This window comes from Lytechinus pictus, chromosome 19 (genome assembly GCF_037042905.1).
Source record: "Lytechinus pictus isolate F3 Inbred chromosome 19, Lp3.0, whole genome shotgun sequence".
Taxonomy (NCBI): Eukaryota; Metazoa; Echinodermata; class Echinoidea; order Temnopleuroida; family Toxopneustidae; genus Lytechinus; species Lytechinus pictus.
The window spans coordinates 766,204-781,794 of NC_087263.1; the positions used below are offsets into that span (position 1 = coordinate 766,204).

The 15,591-nt window shown below is 37.4% G+C and overlaps 1 protein-coding gene across 3 annotated transcripts; it reads right to left on the reverse strand.

The window, feature by feature from the left end:
- Positions 1 to 690: 690 nt before the first annotated feature.
- LOC129282407 (uncharacterized) lies at positions 691 to 11,443 on the reverse strand. Of its 3 annotated transcripts, none has more exons than XM_064113997.1 (6): positions 11,336 to 11,443; positions 9,600 to 9,706; positions 6,163 to 6,307; positions 4,770 to 4,989; positions 3,908 to 4,100; positions 691 to 2,329 (listed from the first exon to the last, which is right to left on the reverse strand). In XM_064113997.1, exons 3-6 carry the CDS (start codon positions 6,284 to 6,286, stop codon positions 2,231 to 2,233), a joined length of 636 nt encoding a protein of 211 aa, XP_063970067.1. In that variant the 5' UTR covers positions 6,287 to 6,307; positions 9,600 to 9,706; positions 11,336 to 11,443; the 3' UTR covers positions 691 to 2,230. The 3 variants fall into 3 exon arrangements, with proteins under 3 accessions (XP_063970067.1, XP_063970066.1, XP_063970068.1); XM_064113996.1 differs by having other exon boundaries at positions 9,600 to 9,722; positions 11,336 to 11,441; XM_064113998.1 differs by lacking the exon at positions 9,600 to 9,706 and having other exon boundaries at positions 11,336 to 11,442.
- Positions 11,444 to 15,591: the final 4,148 nt, after the last annotated feature.

Here is a 15,591-nt window from a genome sequence, read left to right on the forward strand (position 1 = left end):
AATCTTAAACAATTGTTAATTAATCCCGATTATACACGGGAACTACTATGTTTAATATATGTCACTAACCGTTTTGACAGTTAGGTGTGGTGTATGTGTGTGTGTGTGTGTTTTTTTTTTTTTTTTTTTTTTTTCAAACACAAGACACGATCTTATAATTCTTATTAATAAGAAACTAAGAAAAGACAAAACAAAAGAATAAGAAGGACGTGAATAGTAAGAAACGAAGATAGTAAGAAATTCTATAAATATATAACTAGTAGCCGATTGGTTAGCTGGTGTGCCCTTTTCCACGAACAATCATTTAGCACGCGCGATATTTAATTTCTCTATTTTGATTAAAGTGTTATTCATCGAAGATGTTTAATCTTGTAGGACCTACTAATATAATAGGTGGATGGGTGACTAATATACATTAATATGTCATATAATCGTCACCAATGGTTTGACGTCGTATGGATCTCCTTTGCCGACGACGTCCTACTTACGAAAGCGACTGGCGCGTATAATCTGGAGAGATTGAAGAGCGCCATCATATTCACCAACAACAACATTGCAGCCTAGTATGCGAAAGCTTACCCCCCCCCCCACACACACACGCACATTTTTTTTCGTGATCGTGGTATTAAAGAACGTTTTCTCATGTCTACACACTAAACATAATTACAAACCTTTTCAGTGATCAGATAATACAATTGAAAATGACGTAATGAATTTAATATGGATTAAATGAGAAAACAATTTGCCATACGCACAATCGCATACATTCGTAATTCCGAAGCTTCGTTATTCCGAAGGTTCGTTATTCCGAAAACGAAATGAGGTTCGTAATTCCGAAGGTTCGTTTTTCCGAAAACGAAGGGAGGTTCGTAATTCCGAAGGTTCGTTAATCCAAAAACGAAATGAGGTTCGTAATTCCGAAGTTTCGTTTTCGGACTAACGAACCTTCGGAGCAACGAATCTTATATCGTTTTCGAATTACGAACCTTCGGAACAACGAACCTTATTTCGTTTTCGAATTACGAACCTTCGGAACATCGAACTTTATTTCGTTTTCGGATTATCGAACCTTCGGAATAACGAACCTTCGGAAAAACGTCACAAATGTTCGGATTAACGAACTCTTTTACGTTTTCGGATAAACGAACATCGAGGTATAGGCAATTTACGTGTTTCGGAATTACGAACCTTCGGAATAAAGAACCTTCGGAATTACGAACCTTCGGAATTACGAAGTGTAACCCACACAATGATGCAGACCAACATGGTTGGATATTATTTTATTCACCTTAGTAGCGTGAAAGGGGAGAGCTGTTTGAGGGCGGTAAGACTGCTGCCCCCGGTTGCTAGGGCGATTGCTTTAATTTATTCATATTTATGACGTCACATCCCACCCCTCCCCGTCTCACTGTCTAATCAGCCCGGGGGAGGGGGGGGGGGGGCACTTCCATTGACGAGTGGATACCATGCGCGACCATACGGTCTCAAAATGCACCCTAAACACGTATTTCCCATATTCTAAAAATGCACCCCTTAACAAGTATTGGCGTGTGAAACTCTACCCTTAACAAGTATTTGAAACAAAACGATACTCTTGGCAAGTATTCCTTAAAATGAACCTCTAAACAAGTACAGCGATATTTTATTGTTATGTCACGGCTCCGTAGGTCGTCGGTTTTACCTTTACACACCATTTGGTTTAGTACGGCCCCACCTTCCACACCTCGCGCAAATCGGAGCAAAAAAGGACATTCTTTATAAAACATTTTGATTTTGTTTTATCATCCCCGCAAATTTGACCCTAAACACGTAGCTTTTCTAGCGAAATAGATACCCTTTTTTCATTATTTTTGCGTTTTGACACCCTTATCACGTTACGTACGTAACGTGCCCTATCTTGAAAAAGACATCTTTTTTACGTGTTTTTTTGGTCGCGCATGGTATCCACTCGTCAATGTAAGTGGCCCCGGGCTAATCAGCCATTATTTGGCTGTTAGGAAGCTCAAATCTATAAATGTCCTACTTAATCCATTGCAGATCCATTGTTCGTAAATTGAAACTGTCTTATACTCTCTGAGAGATGGAGTATACGGCTATGAAGAAACCCAAATCTAGTCTCAAGCAAAGCCCCATGTACATTGTAGCTCGTCGTTTTGTTGATCTAGGGAGTTGGCTAGAAAACGCCAAGTAATATCATATAACAGCCCAATTTAGATTGGAGCTCTTATATCTAGGGGGTTTGGTTATGAAGAAGCCCAAATATAGTCTCTAAACAGCCCACTTTGGATCCAGATCCGTCATAGACTTCTGTAGTTACTTTGTATGTGCCCTGTGATTAAAAAGACAACAAGACATAAATCCTTAAATGACAAGACCACTCCAACAAAAAGTTGATTTTGATAGAACGAGAAAAATCCAACAAACATAACACTGAAAATTTCATCAAAATCGGATGTAAAATAAAAAAGTTATGATATTTTAATTTTTTTGTTAATTTCACAAAACAGTTATATGCATATGAGGAGACTGATGACGTCATCCACTCACTATTTTTTTTGTTTTTTTTTATTGATTGATTGATTGATAACGAATTTATTCATTCCAAAATTTCAACAAAGTTACAAAGTAAAGCAAAATATAATATAAAATTTTGAAATGAAATAGAAACCTTCTGGAAAGCAAAGCTTGTTATTGAAGGTATTTTATTATATGAAATATTTTAATTTTCTCCTCATTGCCAAGTGAAACAACGATTAATTCCTCCCTGAACATGTAGAATTAGCATTGTTTAATACGATATGGTTCAGTCAAGTTAGTCCGTATTGTCAAATTTGTAAAAAATGAAATATTGTATAATTCAAACAATAAAAAACAAAAGAAATAGTGAGTGAGGGGCATCATCGACTATCTAATTTGCATGTCACTCAGTTGTGCATATCACTGTTTTGTGAAAAATAATCGAAACTTTAAAATGTCATAACTTTCTTATTTTACATCCGATTTTGATGAAATTTTCAGTGTTGTGCTGGTTTGATTTTTCCCTATTTATTCAAATCAAAATGTTTCTGGGGTGGACCTGACCCTTAAACAAACATTAAATTAATTTAAGACCAGCTCGTTAGCGTCAGATAAAGTGTTGAAACAACACCAGTTTGGTTTAGAGGTAACACTGGGATGTTCAGACAACACAAGTCAGTGACAAAACAAGTTCGGATTAGTTTTCAACTATTAAACTGATGTTGTTTCAACTTACACATCTACTGTACCTAAATATACATAGAGGACTACACTATATGCATTTTACTCCGGTGTCAATTGATGTGTTATTTCACCTATGGCTGTACACTGTTCGGTGTTATGTTCAATGTATTTAACACCTTAAGATGTGGTCCGTTCGTGGTACCTTAGGGTCAGTTTGAAGACTTCAGTGTTTTACAGTGTAGATACGATTTTAGTGTTAATTAATCTACATCAGCGTTTTTGTAGTGTCGTGTTATATGCCAACATAAAGATCTTCATGAGACTCTAAGCCGTCGGTCCCGTGTAAAGGAGAGTCACACCATTTGCACGTTAAAAAACCTACTCCTCTTTTCGTAAAGAGTAGGGAAGTTATCCCGGGGAAGTAGTTAACCTATTAATTTATTACTGATAATTACTTTTTTATAATCCTGTTCCTTTGTAAAGTTGAATTAAGGTAATTTGTACTGTAACCTTTCCAGATTAACTGTCTGACACGTATATGACACGCATGTGTTGATAGTGTCGTTAATTTTTCATCAATCAATCAATCAATGAATGCTGTACAAACCTGCGTCCGTTTCATAAAACTTGTCACAGAAACAAATTTGCATTAACAGTGAAAATCTACTGAAAGCCTTCGATCTGATTGGCCGAAAGTGCTACGAACCTGAATGAGGTCACGAACTAATTGAAGAGGCAAATCACTTTCTCGTATCTGGACGACGAGAGGGAGATTACTCCGCGTCACGTACGATCCCGTGATCGGAGGGCAGGCACATGTAAAACCGTTATCAATGACCTCGGCTGGACATCCTTCGGTTTGCACAACGGAGTTAATGACGTCACAGAGGTCAGTACGGCTATAAGAATTATATAGTAAACAGAAGATAACAACATGACGACATGAATCGTTTTATTCAAACAATTTGAATAAAACAATTAGAACGATACGTTAGTACAATAGACATTTATAATGGTGGAAATTCTCAAAAAGCACAATTAGGTGAATCTACGAGGGTCGAACTTCTTGGGTCCATATTGGTCTAATTCTATTCAACATCTATTAAGAAATTTGACTTAGGATGTGACATACCCACAAGTGAGCCTATAATAAAGAAGGCTATATCATAATGGTCATAGACCTTATCGGTAAGGAGCAAAATACTAAAACTTTTCGAAATGTAAAAAAAAAATTAAGGGAAGTTCGTCCTGACAATAAGGTTATCGTGAAAATAGCAGAAAAAAAATTAACAATATTACCGAAGGTTTGAGAAATGTCTATCAAAAAATAACAGTATAGCGGAAATTATTACTAAAAAATGAAATTTACGCATTTTATATTACGTTACATATAGGGCAACTGCTCGTTAATGACGCCACAATCCAAAACTTAACATTTTTATTAATAATAATTGTTAATGGATTTTTCTCAAACCTTCACCAATATTTATCTATGTTTTGCTATTCTTACCACAAATTCCTATACTGGGTGAACTTCCCTTTAAGAACGTAACGTAAATATTTCTCACCATCCTTGTCCCGCGGATGGGATGCATGGCGGCGTGACGTCAAACCATGAATATCCAAACCAACCAAGATTGAGTCGCCTCTTCACTGTGATATCAGCCGACAATGTCTGCGAGATGTTACGAACGATATCGATATTGACAGCGATACGTATCGTTCCTGGCAGGGTTATCGGCTCGGGTGTGACGGATACTTGGTTGAAACGGATAGCTGCATTTTGACCTGAGAGTGAAGTTTAACCAAATTTGTTGTGTCAGATCTTTCGAAATACGATGTACAATTAGGATAAAGACAATAAAATAATGAAATAGGCAAGACATTTTTTAATGATAATAAAGAGAGAAATGTGTGAGGGGTAATCGAAAAGGGGACACGACAATTTCTCCTGAGACAATTGCAACTCTAAAAATTTAGGCGCAACTTGATTTTCAACCAATCAACTGCGCGCATTTTGGACTTGCGATTTATTTTTTGGCTGGCGTTTAAACACATCTCTTTCTGCAATGGTCCCCTGGTCTTAATAACTCAGAGGGCATAAGGTTAGAGTTATGACAAGAATAGTGTAATATAGTTTTGGTTTAGAATAATAATAAAAAAAATAAGATTTAGGGTTTACTCAGTTTTGGAGGTTAGGTTTTATGTTTGGCTTAATGTGCAGTTTTTTCATCTGAGCAATTGTCGCCGGAGGAAATGTCATGGAACCAAACCAGAGGAAAACACAATTTGCAATGTTTGTACAGTGGCCTTGTTACTTCCCGGGATATTTTTATTCAAATAAACATTCTACTCTACATAACACGGAAAGTTCTACTAAATTTAGATTCTAATAATTATACGCATGACCGAGTAAAAAAGGTGTTTGATGTCTTCCATGAATGACGAAATCAACGAAAATATCTGAAAATGAGTTAATATTATCAACTCATTTCCAATATCCTTTCTACCCCAACTTTGCAAGAGTTTTTCATTAATTATTTCTTTTTTACTGTTAAAATCGGATTATTTTCAGCCTTATGTATTAATAAAAGAATCAATTAGAGTTGCGAAAGGGGATCATTTTCACACCTTTATTCCTATCACTCCTCCCATATTTCTTTTTAATCCCCAAATTCATTGAAAATATTTATTTATAGGGGAAGCCCTTCCCAGCAAAAAGTTGATGCTTGTTTAATTTGTTTCTCTTTTTATTACAGTAAACTTTTGTTGGATTGGACTTGCCCCTTGAATCGTCTGAATGATTAATGAATGAATGAATCAATAAAATAATGGATAAATAGATAAATGAATGAATGAATGAATAAATAAACAAATAAACAAATAGATAGATAAATGAATAAATGCATAAAAAAGTGATAAAATAAATAAAGAAATAAAATAAAACAAATTATGCCGTACCTAATCTTTGTCCACAATCGGTTGCGGTAAACGATTTTTTCACCGAGTTAAGATTGAAAAATGCTTCACATCCAGAGAATGACGTCACAAAGAGACAAAGAACGAGAGCTGACAAAGACCACATGATGAACCATCAATTATCTTCCTGAATAAAAAAAAATGATAAAAAAGATAAAGCGTATTTTGAGATAAGTGCATTCTTCAAAAAGAATTGGTGAAATTAACCAATATGTTTTTATTGTCCAATTTATTAAACATGGACATTTTCGGCTTCTCATGATTTTAGTAGAGATTTAGGCCATGGTCTTACACGAATCAAAGTGTGTTACTTGGACGATGGTTTCATATAAAAATCCTTCATTTACACACGATATGGTTTAAGCCAAAGTTATGCAAACTGTTTTGAAGATGGGGGGGGGGGGCTGACCATGCGAAAATTAACAATCAGATGGTAAATTTTACGTTTTTGTACCCCTAGCCGACCCCCCCCCCCTGCGCCCCCTGCAAGCCTCTCTCAAAATGTAATTTGGTCAAGTGAATTGCAACCTTTATAAAGTATAGCTTTGAATATATTAGTGTACAATCATATTTTGTAATCATAATTATAGTAAATTTAGTAATGTTTTATACTTTGGACCTATCCTTCGCAATGACGGATCCAATTCATCTGTTAAATATATGTATGAAAGCACGGGTAAACTGCCAGTTTGTCTACTGCCAACTCGTCCACATATCTTATGGGCTTCTTTCATTTAATCCATTTCGTTTTAACAGCCATTTGGTTCGATCATCACTTCGTCTATAATCACCACTTCGTCAATGACCATTTTGTATTATAACCATTTGGTCTAATACCCTTTTCCTTTTCATTCATTTCGCCCAATTAACACTTAGACCAATTAGATCAAATTGTATATGGACCAAATGGCTACGATTGGACCATCTGGTTATTAGACGAAATGGTGAATGGATGAAAGGGCAATCGTGAATAGTGGGCGAACTATAGTGTGGAGCGTTGTGGCCCAGTGGATTAGTCTTCTGACTTTGAAAAAGAGGGTCGTGGGTTCGAATCCCAGCCATGGCGTAATTTCCTTCAGCAAGAAACTCATCCACATTGTGCTGCACTCAACCCAGGTGAGGTGAATGGGTATCCGGTAGGAAGAAATTCCTTGAATGCTTGAGCGCCTAGGCAGCTCAGCTAAAGCCGGGGTGATAATAATAGCAGGGCCCGCTGGTAGAACAGTTTTCGAAACTGAAGCAGCTTCCCTGGGTAAATATACCTATATTATTATTATTACTATTATTATTATTATAACTATTGGTAGACCAAATAATAATAGACGAGGCAGCCCGGGTGAGGCAGTTGGGAATTAAATAATAATAATAATACAAAACATTTATAGGGCGCTTAATACGGGCGTTTCTAAGCGCACTGTGTTCTGATAACTTTACATGGGAAAAAAGAAATTAAATGGGCATATTAACACACACACACACACACACAAAAAAAAAAAAAAAAACTAACAGATTAAAACTGGTGTGCACCTCCAATGACCGACCCACAACTGGGATTCATTGATTGAAAAGGTATGTTTTGAGCAGGGCCTTAAACTGACTGACGGGAATTGGACGAATTGGCATTAGACCAATCGAAAATAAACCATACGGAATGAATCCATACTTCAACATTCGTCGTTGCTACGTCTTACAAGCATATCATTGACAACATTTATTCAAGGAATGTTGGCGGTCGATGGTGAGATTCAAAGCCCTGTTCGTGCTAAGTCCATTATGTAGTAAGGTCCATGATTCTACATACATCGAGAAGGTGATCTTGCATTCCAGGTCCCTGTCTTATAAAACGATTGATCTGGGGAGTGTTTCATCAACATTTTCATCCGACAAGTTGTCAGATCTGACATCTTTCTCTGATGTTGATTGGCTGAGAGGTACTGTTACTATGGTAACTGTCGGATAAAATGGGACTTGTCGGATAAAACGTCCGACAAGTCCTTTCATGAAACGCTCCCCTGATCTTAAACTATATGGAAATCCAACAATGTCATAATTTCTCGAGGAAATTTGCATGATGTCCATTGTAAAGAAAAGAAGCAGACTGATCATGCTGATTTTTCAAGAAAACAATGGACCTTTTCACACGTGAATCTTGAATCATCATTGTAATGATGATTGCTATTGTAATCGTGACTGTGATTAGCGTTCATGATTCTAATCATGTTTTTCGTGTGTTATTTATCAGTTAATGCTAAATTATCAATACTTAACACCCCCCCCCTTTCCCGGGCCTGGCTGATGTCTGTCCTCATGTCCCCTTTTTTGTCCCTTTTGTACATAAATGTGTCCCTCTTCTCTCCCCGCCTCTCTCTTTAGTTATCATATTATATTATATTGCAATTTCTTTGTTTATCCATTGTTCTTTGAATTCGTAATGAGGAACCTTAATTTACAAGCATTGCTTCACTTAGGTCTCCTCGTCTCCCATAAAAATTATTTCTTTTCTGTCTTAAGCTGTATAATGTATTTAAAAACAATCCAATGTTCTTTGAATTCGTAATGAGGAACCTTAATTTACAAGCATTGCTTCACTTAGGTCTCCTCGTCTTCCATTAAAATTATTTATTTTCTGTCTTAAGCTGTATATAATGTATTTAAAAACAATGTTTTCTGCATACTCTGTTTTATATATACCTGTATGTTTTACCATGTACTCTGCTCATTGTTTCATACACACTTATATGTTTGTCATGTATTCAAACTCAAAGTTGGAAGACAAATAAAATGAACTTATGAACTTATGTTCTAGTTTGGTTTCACATGTGCTGAATATTTGTCATTAGCCTTAGTTTTCACTGGCAGTGGCGGACCGTGACCCGGAGGAGACAAAGCATTGGGGGGGGGCACAGCATTGTTCACAAACAATACAGTGCCCCTCCAATGCTTTGTCTCCTCCGGGTCACGGTCCGCTACTGTTCACTGGAATCATCATTCAAATTTCGATTTTTTTTTTTCAGTGTGAAAGGGTGGAATGAATATATGGATATACATCACATCTAGAAAATATTTTGAACAAACATGCATTTTAGATGTTGACGTTGCTGATTTTCCATAGTTGTGGTTGATCGGATCAATCGTAGCTCTTTGTTAAACGGGGCCAAGGAATGCTATCTATTAGGACACTATACTACCTCTGAGTATCTGTTTTCATGGCTTCATTGATTTGCAAGAGGTATGCCTGAAAGGCTGAAACTCATCGGTGACATGATTGTCGATATGCAAAAAACGGTAGAGTAAGTAGAATAATTTTAGAAATGCAACATATTCTTTTATAATAATCAAAGTATACACAATCGTGATCATAATACGCTTTTTATGCAGTTAATTCCTCATGATAACACAAAGCTGTATAATATATTTACCTGATAAAACACCGGTCACAGTCATCAGATATACACCTTCTTTATGTCCTTGCAGTATACCGTTTGAGAGCTTTATCATGCAGAGATATCCGTGTAGGGCCTATCACCTATAGGGACGGTGAACTGATAAAAAGTAACCGGGGGTCGGTTTCATAAAGCTAAACGATTGATCATTGATATGCTTTTTATGATCAATCATACACTATAATCAATTGAATCAATCGTAGAAATCAGCCCCACGATCAATCACAAAGCTTCTTGTAACGGGTTCCCTATGACCGATGATGTCTGGCAACCCATACTTAATTTAATTAGACCCTTCCGATATATACCGAAAGGGATATTCAGAGATTTCCTGCAATTTGGAAACTGTCTGCCAACATTGAAAGCAAGAAGAAAATGATACAAAAACATATAACCTTCAATTATGGGATTGCCTATTTTAATTGGATTTATTCTAAATCAGACACTGGCGTACTAACAGAGAGGGAAATGAAGTCATGTCCCCCAAAAGTTTCATGGCCGAGAAAAGATCAAAGAGCGAAGAAAGAAAGCAAAACAAAAAAGTGAATGTTGATATTTTCCCAATATTGTGTCAAAATCGTTATTTTTTGTACGAATAGGTCGCAGTTTTTTTTTGTTTGTTTTTTGCTGTTGTTGAGAGGGAGAGAGAGAGGGGGAGGGGAGAGGAGAGAGAGGAGGGGGGGGGGGGTGAGGGTGAGAGGGGGTAGGAGTATGAAGAGAGAGGTCTTTGGGAGGGGTTGTGATCCATCTACTCTTCTGACAATTTTTATCTTTCTTATGAGTTTATGCAGTAGCGGATCTACGGGGGGGGGGTGGGTTAGGGGGTTTAACCCCCCCCCCTCTTTGGCTGCCAGGTAAAAAAAAAGCAATGACCTACATTTAGGATCCAACCCCGGCAAATTACCTTTTATGGTGAACCCCCCCCCCTTCTTTTTTTGTTTGCTTGCTTGTCAAAATTCTCGGCAAACCCCCTCCTTGGAAAAAAAAGGTCTAGATCCGCCCCTTTCATAATGATAGACCTTTCCTGGGAAGTTCGATAACTAAATGCATATCAAACAACCATTAGGCTATAATCAGGTTTATTATACATAGTCAGATCTTCTGAGGAAGCAGGCGGGGGGGGGGGGGTTGAGGTCATCGCACAGTGGGACATGAATAAAACGTTGATGTCTCTTTCGCCGTTGCCATGGTTATTATATCCCATATTTCAAGTGAAAAACTTTTGTCAAATAGACTTTAAAATCGTCTATTAATTCCAAGCGTCACTGATGAAAACTCAACAGGTCAAGGGCGGGATCTGACCAGGCGATGACCAATACCGTTGATTTCACTGGTCAAAAAATCTAAAACTGTTTATACAGTACATGGAAATCTTTGGGGGTCTTTAGCAAAAAGGAAGAGATTTTGTAACGTTGCCGGTTTTATACGTGAATTTAGATTGAATTATTGGCTAACTGTTGAATATGAACTTAGACATTAATGTATCAAGATGCAAATGAAGTTGAACCTATTTTACCTTCGAGTGTCCCGCTTGCAGCCATTGCTTCAATGTGTTACTATATAGATTATAGGACAACGTCTGCCATAATAATAATAGATCATAATGTTCGTCGTCATGTCATTTACCAATAAGTTTGTAAAGCGCCTATAGAGATATCATTCCGATCCCGATTCCGATATAAATGAATAATGAAATTTAAGATATAGCTTACCGAATGTAGATTTGTTCAAAGTCTAGTCAACCCGAATTCGCTACCACGTCCGTCCTTCCTCGCATAGTTGCAACAATATTGTTTTCTTTTCCTTCCCTCATTTTATCAGGAAAATATAATCAGCATTGTCTAAGTAGGTCATTACAGATTAATCATTCACGACAAAATTCAGCGAAATATGGAAGAACCGCACTTTATTGGTTCCCGGTCAGTATTTTAGCAGAGTGCGCATGCAACGATTATCTTGATTGGTCATCGATATTTAGAGAATGATTACAAACTTTTGTGTGAAGGAGCTTTGGTCTCTAGTAAACAGAGACAAAGAAAAATAATGCAGATCAAAGAAAAAATATATCACAAAACAAATCGGCCTTCTAAACCAACAAACGAACAAGATACAATGGCAAAAGAAGAAAAAAAACGAAATAAAAAAGAACTACATGTATAATTAATCAGGTTTATGATTCATTATTAATCCGCTAGCAGCCACCCGAAGGCTAGGAGCTTTTAGAAGGGGGTGAGAGGCAAAAGAGACTAGAAATAATATGAAAATCACTGCCCTGGCGAACTAAGGTGGGGGAGGGGTGCTTACTCTGGAAATCGCGTCCAGGGACTTAAGACTACAGGATGTGACCGTTTCTTGGATTTTACCAGCAGTAAAAAAAAGGAAAAGGGGAAGAAACTGAAATAAATAAATAAATAAACAAATAAATGAATAAATAATGGGCTGCGATCCGGAAGGGGTACCCCCTCGAATTTTGACATTTTTACGGAAGCCTCGAGTGATAGCTCTTTCCGAGAAGGACCCCAAAATTTGGCAAAATCGCCGTGCATATACCCGTTATTCAATAATGAGTAAGAAGTGACGTCATCTTCGTTTGGAACGTATTGTTTTATATCAAAACACCAAAACGCCGCCTTTATCATGTTTATAGTGAGAGGGAGAGAGAGAGAGGGGCGGTGGAAGGAAAACAAACATGCCCTCTAAAAAATTGAGGAAAACAATGTTGTTGGTCTTGATCATCAACAAACACTGCTGGAAATAGCACAGCGGTAATTCAGTGTATCAGTGCGTCCCAAAAAAAACTATACACTTTTGAAATGGCTGCCAAATAAAAAATATAGCACTTTGGCGGAAAAGACTTATATATATGGAAAGCCAATAAAGTCAACTTTCAGATGACACCAAAAAGTTGGAAAACTATTCATGCTTGAGCGAGCACTGCCCACTGAAACAAAGGGTATGAAAATTAGGGTGGGCCGGAATTAGCCTTCCAATTTCTTTCAGGTTTTTTGTTTGGTACATGCAAAGTTAAGGGTTATTTGGTAAATTAAAGATCAGTTGTGATCAGTTTATTGTTTGTGAAAATTTAATGCGTTATTAAATTGAAATTTAAAGCATGAGTGATTATGAATTGCAATTTTTAGTGCAGCATTTTGTCTTTATCATGTGGATCTCAACAATGTGTTCATGACAGTCAGGAGAAGAGGGGGCAATATGACTTAGGTAGGTGAAGTACGTTGATGGGATAAAGGTCAACAGAACATTTAGCAACCCCTCTCTCCATCTCAACCCCCCTCCCCCCCCCCCCCGCTTCTCTCCTGAGAGACTAAGCTCGGCTAGGCTGGGCAGGAATTAGCCTTACAGTTTTTTAGAGTGGTTAGTCCTTTGGAACTTGCTAAGCTAAATTAATGAGTGAGATAAGTTTTGGTTTCTTAGGCAAATTACTAAGTTACTAAATTGCATGAGTTACTAAATTGAAATTTAATCATGAGTGAACAGCAATTGTAATTTTAGTGTAGCATATTCATCTTGTGGACCTCAGAAGTGTGTTCGTGAGAGTCAGAGTAATGCGATGGTACCTGTTACAAGCAAGAGGGCGAGATATGCTAAGACTTGGTTAAAAGGGCATTCCTCTTCCTTTTGTCCTTTAAAAATTACAAATTAAAAGTCATATGTAACCTCCCCTCTCCACCACCATTTCCCAGCCCCCCCCCCCTCTCTCTCACTTCCTGGATTGTAGCGTATTCAAAACTTATAACTGCCAAGTGACCGGTGGCTGATGGTCAGTTTTGTTATTGAATGATTACCAAAAAATTTAATGATTATGATGATTAATGAAATAATTAATTGAAAAAAAAATGAATGTTTGATTGATCACATTGCACATTGAATGAGTTGATTTACTGATAAATTGTTGATTAAATTATTGATAGGAAAAAGTTGATGCCCCGATTCAAAATGAATCATTAAATCAACATTCTGCTCTGGACTTCACGCGTACATGACAATAGCCATTGGTCTCTCAACAGGAGGGGAGGGCGGGAAAGAGGGAGGGGGCAGGGGCTGAATGTTCTGTTGAGCCTTATTCCATCAACCTACTTTTCCCACTTAAGTCCTATCTCACCCCCTATTCTCCCGACTCCCATGAACACATTGCTGAAATCCACATGATAAAGTTGATATGCTGCCCAAAAAGATATCCAAATAATAAAGTTGAAATGCTGCCCAAAAAGTGTAATTTGTGTTCACTAATGCATTAAAGTTCAATTTAATCATTTATAAAATTTGCTTATGCAACCAAAACTGGTCACGGTTGATCATTAATTTATCACAACGCCCTTAACTTTGCAAGTTCGAAAGGATTTGCTGCCTCTCAAAAACTGACATAAATTGGAAGGCTAATTCCAGCCCACCCTAATTTTCATACCCTTTGTTTCAGTGGGCAGTGCTCGCTCATGCCTGAATAGTTTCCCAACTTTTTGGTGTCATTTGAAAGTTGACTTTATTGGCTTTCCATATATGTAAGTCTTTTTTCCCAAAGTGCTACAATTTTTTATTTGGCAGCCATTTCTAAAGTGTATAGTTTTTTTTGGGACGCACTGTATAGTAATATCGCAGGCTAAGATCAATGTCTTAGGCCTATGTTCGCAATAATAACAAGTTTTCATTTAAAAGTGTAAAGATAATATCATAGAGTAGATGTTCAGTGGCGTAACTTTGAGCCCCAATGTTTGAGGGGATGCAGACATAGCGTATAGAGGCCACAGTGTGTGAAAAATTGCTAGCGAGCAAAAGTTTCGATATTTTTCATGAAAATATAACTTTGACAAATTCTTTCCTTTTCTCACATTTTATCCTTTTTTCTTAGTCTTGAAAAAATTGGCGGGTGCATTCCAGGCGCTGTTCTAGGAGAGGACTCTAGGGGGATATAAATATATTATATATATATATATATATATATATATATATATATATATATATATATTGTGTGACAGAAATGGATGAAGAGAACAATGGTAGGCGTAGCTTAAATCAAGGTTCCCCAGAGCTATCTACCCTTTGGAATAATTGTTGATGCCGAAAAAATGTCTCTGCCGGGAATCGAACCCGGGCCCCCAGCTTTGAACGCCGGTGCCTTAACCACTAAACCACAGAGACGGGTTACTGGCTAGGGCGACCCCGATCCGATTGACCGTCAGATTTTCGACACTATACCAATTATAATTTCCTTTGTCGGCAGAGACATTTTTTCGGCATCACCAATTATTCCAAAGGGTAGATAGCTCTGGGGGACCTTGATTTAAGCTACGCTTACCATTGTTCTCTTCATCCATTTCTGTCACACAATATTTAAATAAAAGAGTTGCCAAAGCTGTTGTACGTGTATAACTTCACATATTTATATATATATATATATATGTATATAGATATATATCTTCTATATTCCATTCATGTCGTCTTTACTTCATAGAAATTATACAGTTAGTCCTAGTAACGGAAGGGTATATTAGTAGGTTAATTTCAGTAATTCGAGGAGAACCACCTACGCTAGAGTAGACTACAAATGTTAGTCCAGGCAGTCGAAGTTAAAACCGAGGGACTACGTCGGTGACGAGATAACGACCCCAGCTGCCGCTGGTTCTCCACCGATATGATTCGTCAAAATTCATGTCATCATTGGGGGCTCGATCTCGTCCACTTATTCGTTGAAGCCACATCTCTCTGATCTTGGGGCTACCCATCAAGGGGCAACACTGTCTGCGGAGGCCGAGGCCGATTGGAAGAGACATCGCAAACTGCGGAGGCCAGGAACTGAACCGACCATCAGGGCCGAGTGGGGCATATCAAGCCAGAAGAGATGATGGGGGCTCTAGTCACCTATTGTTATTAAGTTAAGTTATATTTTGTTATTTTGTTATCAATATTCAACTATATTTTCATGTAAAATTGTTGTAAAACAAATGAAAAGAAA

What these genes read in the sequence shown, in the direction of transcription:
- LOC129282407 (XM_064113997.1), bottom strand. Translation starts at nt 6,286, where the DNA reads ATGTGGTCTTTGTCAGCTCTCGTTCTTTGTCTCTTTGTGACGTCATTC. An exon ending in CCATCCGCGGGACAAGGATG is followed by an intron (nt 4,101 to 4,769) that starts GTGAGAAATATT and finishes TAATTCTTATAG; the next exon opens with CCGTACTGACCTCTGTGACG. An exon ending in TAGTTCGTGACCTCATTCAG is followed by an intron (nt 2,330 to 3,907) that starts GTTCGTAGCACT and finishes TTTTAATCACAG; the next exon opens with GGCACATACAAAGTAACTAC.